This window comes from Symsagittifera roscoffensis, chromosome 4 (genome assembly GCF_963678635.1).
Source record: "Symsagittifera roscoffensis chromosome 4, txSymRosc1.1, whole genome shotgun sequence".
In the NCBI taxonomy this organism is placed as follows: Eukaryota; Metazoa; Xenacoelomorpha; order Acoela; family Convolutidae; genus Symsagittifera; species Symsagittifera roscoffensis.
In genome coordinates this window covers 59,258,079-59,270,880 of record NC_087065.1, presented here as the reverse complement: position 1 = coordinate 59,270,880, position 12,802 = coordinate 59,258,079, and the positions used below count along the sequence as shown (strand labels likewise).

Sequence of the window (12,802 nt, the reverse complement as noted above, 5' to 3'; positions counted from 1 at the left end):
TTTGTTTCATTGCCTCAACATGTATTTTCCAACAGTCTGCCGGCCATGTTTTACAGTCCTGTCGCAGCTGTATGAAAAATATCTATAGAATGAATTAGTTTTATGTGAGATAATGTTACCACTTTTGGGGCACCTACAAGTTTTTCATAGCATGTGCTTTGACATTCGATTAATAACAAGAAGTTAACACAGTTGATGCATATCTCATTGTTCAAATGAATCGAAAAATCTACTTGCTTCAAATATCAGTGCAATAAGAAAAACTCGATTTCCGAAATTTTCCAACTCAATATATCGCGCAATATTTATACATAATTATACATATTTTGGCTTTATGCTTTCGAATTAATTAATGCAAAGTTTGCGTGGATGCCTTCAGTTTGTTATATTCCAAATTATTACCTGCCAAATTGTGTCGATTTGTATTTGTTGCCACTTTTGCTTCATCGAATTGGCAATTTATTAGCATTTGTAGCTGCTTGATTCTCGTGACTAGTGTTTGTCGGTTGTTAAGTGTTCGTTAGACGCCAAAACTCGAGGGCGCAATTTCGAATCCGATACGTAGCAAAGTTCTACTGATTCGAGGCTTATTTCTATTTTTTCTCATTTCACTTTATAAAGCTGTTTTTTTGTTGTGTTCTTGCTTTTATTGACTTCTAGAGTTTTAAACCCACTTCCAAATTGATTTTTTTTTTCAAATTCGTGTTTAATGTGTTTTGTTACATGACATATTTTGTCTTAGTAGACATTCAGTTTTATCTTCTTAATTTATCTGATGTTTGAACACAGTGAAAAAGCAAGCAATGAATGTTTTAATACACGCGCGGTTAAAAGCTTACTTTACATAAAGCATTTTCAGTTGATTTTAAATTAGCTAGTTTTTGTTTAAAAAGTTTAATGAGGACTACGTGTGTGCTATAGCGGCTTCAAGAACAGTTAGTTTGAAGAGAAGTTTGAGTGGTTTGGCCAATACGACAATCTACAACACGAATGCCTCCTCGAATTCAGCCAGCAGTCCGCAGCACTTCTTTGCTCATAGTTTGAACAACTCGAACGCGTCAGGGTTGAACCAGAACAACAAAAACCACTCGACCTCTTCGCTGCTTCAGTCGAACAGTGGAGGTGCTTTAGGCAGCTGTGGCAGGTACGCCACTATTTGTTTGACTTCTTTCTTTTCCTATCACGTAAAGGTTGGATTCGAATTTTGGTCTGCGAGGGGAATGGTCCGTGTGTAGTAAGTGTCCAATATGTTAACTAACTAACGCCGAGTTTATGTTGAGAGCTTTTTGACTGACGTTTAAAGCATTTTTCTTTATCTTCTTGATCTGATTTGTCGTAGTAGGTACTCAGATCACAGTGGTTCGAATCATGGATCATCTACATCTCTCAACCGACTGAACACGGCATCAACTCAGCAGCTAGTGAGCGCCTATGCTATCTCAGAGACCCTGCCTGCCAATCAGCCACCACCCGTACCCCCAGCTTTACCCCCGCGTAACCTGCCGCATCGCACAACATCCAGCGCCACACTCGCAACAGGAGTCTCAACAACACCTCAGAACCTCACTCCTCAAGTGGGCAGGGGAATCAGCCAGCAGTCATATCACAGCCAACACTTGGTCAACGCAACTGCTAACTTCTCACCACATATGGTGCAACCAGGCTCACAACTTCAAATAAACAGTAACTCTCTCAACTCGAATGCCAGCAGTAATGCCAATGCAGGTAGTCTGTCGTTCGGAGGTGCAATCAAGTGCTTCCCAAATCAGCAGCCTATTCAAGCAGGGGAAAGAAGCGATTACACGGACAACGACGAACAAATGAGTAGCGGCAGCACGCCCAATGCAGGCCGAAAAAGCAGCGGCAGTACTAAACGAAAATCAAACCTCTTTTCGGTGAGTTGATAAAAAAAATCTGGAAACTCTTGAACCTCAAAATTATACAAAAAAATTGCTTGTTATTTTTGACCTGTTTTTGCCATAGTTGTCTTGGTTATTAAGTGTAAAGGAACGAAGTTGTTATTTTTTCATAGATCATTTTTTATTTAGGCAAAAAGTCTTTTAAAATTTGTTCACGCTCTAATTTGATTTTTCGTGGTTTGACTATGATTTCTGATTAAGTTCACTTCATGTACTCTAGCGAGCTTGCGAGTGTAGTGTATTATTATGAACCTTCCCTTTTCACACTTAAATCGCAGTTAAAAGTGCTCATTTGGTGGCACTACTTTTGCTTTAATCACGATTTGTTGCATTAGAACTTTCATAGCATCTGTTGTCTGCTTTATTTGTGGCTAGTGTTTGGGGATTGTTAAGCGTTGGTGGCTGAGAGGTGAACGCGTGAGGTTCGAATCCGTTGCGTTGCAGAATCTTTTTTTTCTACTGATTCTAGGTGTATTTCTATTTTTTTATCGTGTTCTCGCTAGTGTTTGCGAAGCTCAGCTTCGCCTCTGTGTAAATGAAGGCAAACTCCTCTGTCGAACTACATAAATGAAAAGGTCACGGAAAACGTGAATAAATTTAAGTTCCAAGAATGGACTATAATTTTCTGAATTTTCAACGGAATAAAAAAAAATGAGCTTCAACGTGATATATATTTTTTAACAAGTTGAAAAATGTTCAAAAAAATTCAATCATGTTCTTTTTACACTTTTCGACCTGTCTGTTGGCCATGATTTTCCATAACTATACTAACTTGCTTTTTTGGATCGATTTAACATAATTTGTTAATTAAAAATATAGCTAAGAACTAATCGATTTTCGTGTACATCTCTCATTACCGATTAACAGTCAATAATACTCATTTTGCACTCGCTAATAGAGCACGATGCTGGAGTGCTTTTCTCCTCAGGCTGTGCTGCCTAATCTACCAGGCATGAACAGCCAGTCTTACGTGCTGTCCAACAATAACACGCTTAACAGCACTACTGGCTCCCAGTCCAAAGGCAGTCTGCGCTCTAGACGCAAATCCTCAAATGTTAGTGAGAAGTCATCCAGTGAAAAATCAAACGCTACCGGTGTGGGATCTGCTTCATCCAAAAATGCGGCTCCTTTATCGCCTAAAACTGGACGCAGGGCCAGTAGTTTGGTGCGTACTACCGCACATTTCCCCTTCACTCTTTAAACAGCTAAATGTCAATCAACCCACTTGCTGATTTAGTCTCTCTATCCTCTTGTGCTTCTGAATGTGTTTGTTCACCCAGTATTGTAGACATGTTTTCAGCTGCTTCATCGCAACTTTCTGTGCCCATGTGTTTTCATTTCAAGTGACCCCATTTCTCTTCTGTCTACTGCACAGATTGGCAGAGTAATTTCACTATCCATAATAGCTGAAAAGAACTTTAATGGAAGAAAATAAGAAAAGATGGCATCTAGAGAATTTTAAGTAACCCTTACTCCCTCACCGTAACAGGAAAACTAACGCTTATTTTAGTATATGCGTAGTAAAAGAGTAATGCGATCGTAAGAGCAAGAGTAACTGTAATGCGATCGAGTACTAGACTTTTCCCGTTAAAAAAGTCTGATCACAGAAATTCGCACGTTAAAGTTTTACGTGTAAGCCCTTGCTTTGTTTTGAACCTTTTTTTTTATAGTCTTCATAATTTAATTAAATTACCGTTGGCGTAGAGGTAATATATCTGATTTGCGATAAATGGATGCTTCGAGTCCCAATTGCGCTTTTTTTCATGTCGGTATTTTATTAACGTAATCAACTTTTTTAAAATCTGTAATTAATTGACGTTGCTGTAATTAATCTATACTTAATTGAGCTATTTGGTCTAGTGTTAAAGTGCGTGCCTTGGAAACCTAAGATCGTGGGTTAGAGTCTACTGGAACTTGTTTTTCATATCGGGAATTTATATTTTTTTTTGGAAAATTTCATTTATCGTACTATCGGTAGTCGGGTTATTTTCCACAGCATGGACTTTGCTTGAATACTCAGTGAGTTTTCACTATTTTAGAGTGTCGTATCTTACTTCCATAACGATGCTCGTAATTGAAGACTTCGTATGATTTCCGTTTTTATTTTTTTTGCCAAAAAGTGTTTTGGGTTTTAATGGTTTCGACTTATGTTCTAACGGCTTAATTACCTCATAATAGCTCATTCAAAGAGCGAAATTATATGTTGAGACATTTTTGTGCTCGAGTGACTTTGGAGTCATAAAACTTTTTATAGCACAAAATAAAAAACAATTTCTGGCTCAACCGACGTCTACCAAGTATTATCTGCCTAGTTACCGCTTGGATACGCAATTGAGCTAGCTAGCATTGTCTTATTTTGAAAGTACTCATTTTGGTAGCACTCGCAAATGAAACAAGACTGCTCGTATCAGGGCGAAGCCCTGAATGTTGCGACAGCCTTTTAAAGTTTATGCAGCAGTAATAACATTTAAAAATGAATGTAATAAAACAAAATGAAAAAATTTGAACTTTTTTACGAAAATCATCCCCCCACACGCCATATAAAGTACAAAAGAATAGATTTAGCTGCTAGTAACAATCAATTATGGTAATTAAGCTTATTTCAACCAATTTGGAACGATTTCTAGAATGGATTAAATCTCTGGTCACGCGTTAATAGCGCGAAATATCAAGACTTACTTTGTCTTTTTTTCATTATTTTAATTTTTTGGTTTTTAGAGCTACTTTTGCGGTTTTCTCGCTTGCGTTTGCAAAGTTCAGTTTCGCCTCTGTGGTAATTTGTATCTCAGATTTCCTCGACCTGTTTTTGTTTTAAAGCGAACGACGTTAGCGATATACAATTGTAGATGAAAAGAAAGTATTTTTTCTGTTCACAGGCGTTTTTGACTTTTTCAACTGTCTGTTGCGCTCGTTTTTGACTTTTTCAACTGTTTGTTGCGCTGTTTTGTGCTTGGGTGGATTTTGGAGTCTGAAAACGTTTTGTATCACAAAAAAAAAGAGACTTTTTTGGCTCACCCGACGTCTAACGAAATTCGAAAATATAATTACTCATTTGGTATCATTTTGGCAAGTCATTGGCAGTTTAATAGCAGCAGTCTATAGGCTTTGTTAGTAACTTGTGTCTGCTTTTCTAAAAGAACCTGTTGAAGATGCAAAGAAGTTAAATCTCCAAGTTTGAATTTCGATGCCGGCACAGCAGTTTTTCTAGTTTTCAAGGCTTTATTTGTGATTTTTTTTTGGGTTTAAGAGCTACTTTTTTCTTGTTTTCAGGATTGTGTCTTAGTTGAGCTTCACTTCTGTAGTATTTTTTATCTCAGTGCTCAGTCAACGCTGAGAGTTACTTTTCTCAACCTGTTTCAAAGCGACTGAATTTTGCGACATACGTTTGTAGATGTTGTTTGTTTTTTACTTTTTTCGACTTTTTTTTTAGCTTTTCTATCCGCTACCTTGCAATGCTATATGCGTGATGTACCGTAAGTATTTAGGAGACCTAATTCGCCTGGTGTCAGCATTCAGTTCATATCGCAATATCTTAGCTCAGTTACTAAATGAGACAATCGACTTTATTTTGAGAAAGTCCAGCTTAAAAACCTTGTAAATGAAAAAAAGTCCTTTTTCCAGGTCACCAAGTTTTTTTACGGTGGTTATTTGTCGCTTCAAATGGTATTGTTTTTGTTCCAATCTGTTTCAGTTTTTTTTCTCAATTGCTCATTATAAGTTGGTTTGAAAAGTTTGAATAGTGATATAGTTAATATTGATTTCGGCAAAGCAGTATTTGTGTATACTCCTTTTAACTAGTTTTCTTACATAAAGGGCTGAATGGGTTTTGTGTTTCACTTGGATCTCAAGGAATAATTTTTTTTGACATGAAATTTCTGGTTAAGAGTAAGAGAACGTAGTTAAGATTCTTATGTAGAGTCTAGTGAGTTTTTTGGTTGTCTTACTTTTTGTTCACGCAAAATGAAAGTTTTACCTATTAATCCATTTTTCGCAAATTGCGTTTTCTCAAAAAAGTGTCAAGCATAAATTGTTCTGGAAATTCAAAGAGTTTTAAGGTCATATGTTTTTAATTTTCAAATTCAAGTCTGTTTTTCAAGAAACCATGTTATTCTTTTTTTCTGTTTCCGTGCGTTCTTTGACTATTTTCCCACTGTCTGTTGGCTGTTTGGCTATGTGTTTGCACAAATCACTGCGCTCGAAACATTCTTTGCTTGCACAGCAACCAGCTTTTCTTGATTTTTTTAGGTCGTGCAAATAAGATTTTGGTTGGGGTCAGCCGAAAAATAGGCCATTCAATAATGATCGTCTCTCTATAGAAAGCATATAAGCCTTTTGGTGGTTTATTGTGCCGTTGGTAACAAATTTTGTGTATCATTTTTTGTGAGAAAGCCCTCGTTTGATATGAAAATATATATTAATGAAACTGGGAGTTTCTAACCGAAATGACCGACATTATTTTCATTAAGTCCCGTCGTTTCTGTACATTGGTTGATTTTTTTTTGCAATATGGAGCAAATATTCATTATCAGATGCTTGCTTTCAAGGACCTGTACTTACTTTCTGGATTCTGGAATCACTTTCTACAAGTATGTCTAATTCATACTGTAAGTATCTCTAAAGTACCTTTTGTTGTCAAGTATCGTTGGAACATACTGTCGAATGAAGCTGCCGCTTAAAAGCCGATTGCGTAATGAAATAATCCGCTATTCAATGTAATTCAATCGATCGCCAGACTGATTGAAGCAGCCGTAGATAGCACATGGTATGTCTTGTGCTGTCCCAAACTAGCAAACAAATCGCTCTAAACCAACAAGAAAACATTCAGAGCTGCACCGCCCGAAGAACTGACTTGAACTGCTGTGTTCTCAGCTGAAAAGTAAACGCCAGTTTCTTTTAAAATATGCTCCAATCTTAAGCTTTTCTGCTACAGTTAGTTGTACAATCAGCCATTTTTATTTTCAAACGTGTTTTTGGTCGTATTTTTGCATATTGTTCGTTGATCTTATGTAATGTGATCTGCAGCTTAATGGTAGTCTGTTTTTCATTTAGCTCCAGCGCGTTAAATAAATGAAACTCAGCCTAAATCTTTATCCTATTTACTGAAGCTTCTAATTTCCTTGTTTATTTGCTCCTATTTGACCTGAAACAGAGTTATCCACTATTTCCTAGACGTAAGCTAATTTTTCTATTCAGCTAGCAATGTACAAAGGCATTACAAGTCTAGCTGGTAAATTGCTCAAAACCCTCTGAGTTTGAATTAGTTTTCCCGTATCTGCACCTGTTGCTAAGTTTACGTTTTCCTGAGATATTTTGCTTAGGAGTTTTTTCGGCCCCAACTGTCGGTTAATGACGTCAAAACCTTTGAAGCTAGATTTGACAGGCTGTCAAGAGTGAGAAAAATTCTTCCACGCTGTTTCCAACAGTGCCTTTTAAGTTTTGTATTAAACCGTTATAACTCGAACCCGTGCCCGGAAACTTTGGTTGTGTAGTAATGTATAAATACTATTTACAACTGATATATTTGAGGCGGCTCAACTTTGATTGTATTTTCCCCATTCATGTTCTCTTAGAGGTAGAAGGATCAACGAAATAGTACCATTGGCACTTAAGTTCGGAGGGCTTACCATTTAAAGAAGGCTTCTGGACATTGTTTGCGATAAATTTTGGTACCCTATATTACATAGCGTAGTTAGTTAGTGCAGTTGTAGCTGTGAAGGTACTTGTGTTTTGCTCTTCGCTTATGTGATTGTCAACGTCAAACCGATTAACCGTTGATTTCGCTCGCTTCCTGGTTGCGATACTAGGTGCTTCTTAACTTTATAGTAGACTTATTTATTAGGTAGTATAGGTTGTCTTCGAAAATTATTCTTTTCTACTGACATTTTTTAATGCTTGTCTGTTAGAAAAGACAGATTCATTTGTAAGATATGCGCTTATGTAAAGCGTGCTTCAAATAATAAGTCTGTCAGCTAACATATAAAGTATTAACAAATTTTTCATTACACAAAAATATTTGAAAAGCTTAATAAAAGCTTCGACTACTAAGATCTAGCTTCAATGGTTGACTGTGATTGTTCAAGTTTACGAATGCGGCATTTTTTGTTCAATTTCAATTAGTTGGAAGATTTACCCTTGAAAGGATCGAGGAGTTATTAGATAGAGTATCAACAGGGTTCACTTGTTACTGAAGTGAACGATCTCTTTAATTTGTGTCATCCGTCTATGGAAGTATGGAATGTTGACTTAAATGGTGCTGACCTAGTTTTAACGAAAATTTGGCGTGTTTTGTCAACCGACAGGCTCATAAACAAACAAACAACTTGAAGCTCTGAATGTTGCTGGATTATTTTGTGTGAAAATATTCTAGCTCACGTTATATTTATAGACAAAGCAAATTAGAACAGCTTCATTTGAAACATTTGATAAATTTTTTTGGGGTGCTTTTATCGGTTACATCAGTTGGGCTATCTAGAAATATTTTGCACTTTTGCAACAATTACTTTGAGCATTGTCGTCATTACAATTTTTTTTGACCTAGTAGGTTATTGATATCGAATTTCATCCGATTGTGTTACCAACGCACCAAATATTTATACATTACATATCTCGCTGTCTACCTCTGTGTTTTATACAGTTATCACTCATAGCCTCTTCTTTCCCTTTCCTTGGAACGGGAAGCACTGAGCAATTTTCCTGTCGCCATTTCTTACCAACTCAAATTTTATCTTCCACGTGTAACTACATTTCAGTGCACAAAAGTACTATGCAATATCCAGCATATGTATTATAGTTGCCCTACACAAATAGGAAAAACGTTGCTTTTTGTGCCGTCATTCCATGGAGAAAATTGTTTTTAGTTGGTTTGAAACGTGATTTAATAAATCAGTCACGCTGCTGGTTTTGTGCAAAATAACTTTCCTTATTTTTCCAACATAAAGAGATATTGCTGCAGAAAATCAATGGCTCGGAATTTTTTGCAAGACAATCAGAACGTCACATCGAATAAATTCGATTTTATTGACTAAAGCAGGGCGAAAAGGAGGGACTTATTAAAAAAGAATTATCCGCTGTGTGTTATTCAGTTTAAATTGTATTCATTTGATGTCGTGTTTAATATCGGTGTACGCTACTCTTCTGGTAAGTTATATTTAGGTTTTGTTTTAGCTAGCAAAATGTTTTACATTAATGTGTTTGTAGTTAAAAAGTAGCTTAAAATATTTTGCTTCATGGAGCTCTCTCTGCGTTGTGTGCTTGCCAAGTCATTTTCAAGGCCACGGAAGTGCTACTGAACGCTACTTGAATTTTTTTTTGGAAAATGAGACAATGGAGAAATAAAGTAACACAACCAAACGTTTTGTAGGACTTTTAGTTTGTCTTAAGAAAACTTATAAACATGAAATCTCTTCCGTCGGCATATGAAAACAATAAGTTTGACCATAATTGAAACTGTTCGAACAAATGTAATTTGCAATAAATTAGTTTTAAGCCATTGTAAACTTAGTTCAGATGAGAGAAATGTGGAACATTCTAAACAGATTCTACAAAAGAGTACGTAAAATTTTCATTTCGATTTTGGTAATCTGGTATTTTAAAGTCAGTTATTGAGTGCAGTATCACAAAAAAAATTGAAAGTGAAGTTTAGAGCGTCAAGAAACTAAATAAAAATGAAGTTTTGAGTTTGAAAACTCCAAGTCGATGAACGTAGTTGTTTTGGTCATGATGCTTTTTCTTTCGTTTTTTTTTCAGGAGAAGTCTTAAAATTTCTTCAGGCTCTTTGACTTTTGATTTATTTTAAAGTTTACTTTGTTTCCTTTTTAAAAAGGCAACCTCCACTATAGAACAGCAGAAGTGTAAATGTCACGAACAACGTGAGCGTCTTCTGGTTTCGAGAATGCAATTAAACTTTCTGATTTCTAACCGAAATAAAAATTTTACCATTGATCCAGTTTTCTCAAATTGGTTCAATTTTATCAAAAAAGTGTCTATCATAAATTGTTCTAGAATATCAAAGAGCTTTAAGGCGATCTATTTTTTTCGAAAGAAAAACAAGTCAGTAGTTTCCTGTTTACTTGCGTTCATTGAATCTTTTCCAACTTTCTGTTGGCTATGTTTAACTGGGAAGAGTTTTTTTATCACTCAAAGTAGCTACTACTGTCAAAATTTAAATTGGTTTTTGTTTAGCTTAAGTTAAGTAAGCTCTGTGCGTCACTTACACTAGTGGACATAATTGACCGCAAATTAAGATTTTTACTTTCAAAAATGCATGTTTGATTTCCATTTTGACAGGACTTATTCACTTGGAACTTCTCCAAAATTTTAACATATACCGAGAGAAAATGATGAGAGCTACTTTCTATAAATTTATCAATAAGTGGTTTTAAAGGTTTACCAATGTAATATTTGGGTCTGAAAATTCCATGTTTTCTCATCTGTGCTAAGTTTTCAAACCGCGTGAAATTGTAGGAAGCATTGGTTTAGTAAATTTTTACAGTGGTCAATTGAATTTTTCTAACTAAAAATGTTTCACGTCGCATAACAATTTTTTGCTTATTAATAGAGAGTTCACTCCGATGTAAAACTTAGTGCAAATGAAGAAATCTGGCATTTTCAGACCGGGATTATTTTGTTTAGTCTTTGATACAATATATCGATATTTTCCTTGAGGGCAGCTTTGATAATTTGCTTTCGCTCTGCGTATAAATTTTGCTGAAGTTGTCCAAAATAGATATTGAAAGCAGGCTTTGTACAGGAAAAAAACTTGGAATTGCGCTTAATTTTGTCACTTGTGTATGTTCTCCAGTACACAGGTGGTCAAAATTAAACGCAAATTGAAGAACTCTCGAAAACCATTTTGGACAAGATCAGCAAAATTTCAACAAAAAGTTTCAACATTATTCCGTGAGCATTGTCCTTTTGTTCCAGGTCTGAAAAAGCTTGTTTTTACCAACTGCAATAAAGTTATTATCGAACATCGTGTAATTGTAAGACAGCCGGGGTAGCATGATCAACCCGGTTTACTCCGTTTTTTGGGCAAAGTACTCACTGCCCGTAGAAAACCTAATGTAGTCCGAGACTGGCATTCAAGTCTTTCAAACCAGGTAAGGGCTCTTCAGTAGAGAGTACCTGAGAACGTTCGCTCACGGCCTATTTAAAATTCTTGTTGAAATTACATAAAACGTTTAAATTTGTCTTTGAAACTAGGCTTTTTATACTAAGTTTTAATTTGCGTAAAGTTTGCGGGATTCTAAATGCAAATTATCACAATCTGTAGCACGTTTTTCCAACGTCCTGCAAAATATATATTCTTTCTTTTTGGTTTTCAGGAAAGTGTCATCTCTCTGTTGGCTTTGTTAAAATGCAATTCAAATTGGCTTGGTAAAATGAGCTCGAATTACGCTCTATAACGTTATCTTAAAATGCACTGAAAAATATGATTCATTTAAGTTTTTTCTGCTAAATGAAAAGCAAGTTGTCCCAATTTTAGTTCTAAAAAAGCAAGGGTGTTGCAACCGCGTGGCAGACTTTTTCTTCTCGCGAACAACTTTATTTGGTATATGCCCAAGTTAACTACTTTGGTTAACAGCGCAAGTCTAATTTAACAACCCAAGTAAAATCTAACAACTCAGGCTTGCAGTTCGAATCCGGCCTGGTCACGTTTTTTTGCAAACTAGACTAGAAATGTTCTGCTTTTTCAGACTATCGTTTATCTGTTTATACTTGTAGTCTTTGTTTCCATGGCCCGATTCTTTTCGAAGGCCCGGCTTCCTAATGAATTTGGGAATTTCATTTCTAAAGCCTCATTAGAATGTAATTGAGTTAAAAGATTTTTGAGGTATTTTAGTTACAGTTTTTATGAATAGTTTTTAATATTTTTCATGTAATTTTGGTTAAAAAATTTCTATCAGTTGTACATTTTTGTAAATTTCTCAACTCTTTATTAATATGCACAGAATAATTAGGCATGCGGTTTTCATGCTGGCGAGTAGCAAGCGTTATCAATTTGGAATATGCCTTCTCTTGCAAACAACTTGTCCTAAATTTTGATAAATCTTTAGTCAACCAACAGACAAAATTTGACCATGTCTGCATATCAGACAACCTTTCTATTCAACCAATATTTTGTAATTTTATCAACTCCAGTTTGGAATAATTTCTTTGTTTTCTGGGCTTATAAGTTTTTCGGCTTAAACCTGATATTTCTGAAGGCAACAACTTTCCTATGCACGTGATTCTTTTGAGGGTGATATTTATTTTTTATTTTTGAAAGTTCAAATTTTTTTTGGCCCAACGGGTGACTGCTGAAACATTTGTCAGTAATATGAGACAACGATTTAATAGGTTTGGTAGATCTAGTATTTATCTACATTTCAAAACTTTTTTCGACTTAGCGGCTTTCGTCGCAATCTATGTTTGTTGTATTGCAAGTGGTGTGTTTTAAGTTTCCTTGTTCATTGTCCTTATTCGAACTGACTGTTGACTATGTTTGATCAACTTTACTTTTTGCCTTAAATCAGAAAAAAAGCAGTTTTTTTGGAAATGTCTTGAAGATTCGAAGTATGAGCTTTTCCGACACTCTTTGTGTTGCTTCCCTATGCTCTTAGTGTTGCTTATATTCCCGAAGCTCTTTGTGTTGTTCACGGCGCTCTTGTGTTGCTTCACGACGCTCAGTGTGTTGTTTCCCTAAGCTCTTTGTGTTGCTCAAATTCCCGAAGCTTTTTGTGTTGTTTGGAGCCCTAAGTTGGCTCGGGGTCTTGAGGTCTTCAGATTTAGAACTTTCCTAGCTTAAACAATTTTGGGCAAGTGGTTGGAGAGTTAGTATGTTAATGAGAACAGATAAGGTGGCAATTCGGTTTGTGATGCTAAGCAGCATTTGCGACTAGTGA

General features: G+C 35.8%; 1 protein-coding gene across 1 annotated transcript in view; it reads left to right on the top strand.

The window, feature by feature from the left end:
* The window catches only part of LOC134844629 (arf-GAP with GTPase, ANK repeat and PH domain-containing protein 1-like), a 67,059-nt gene that overhangs the window by 39,505 nt on the left and 14,752 nt on the right, over positions 1 to 12,802 (top strand). The window contains exons 7-9 of the mRNA XM_063861408.1: positions 922 to 1,144; positions 1,343 to 1,895; positions 2,818 to 2,973. Coding sequence (XP_063717478.1) covers positions 922 to 1,144; positions 1,343 to 1,895; positions 2,818 to 2,973 — 932 coding nt within the window. The remainder of the gene's footprint in view (positions 1 to 921; positions 1,145 to 1,342; positions 1,896 to 2,817; positions 2,974 to 12,802) is intronic.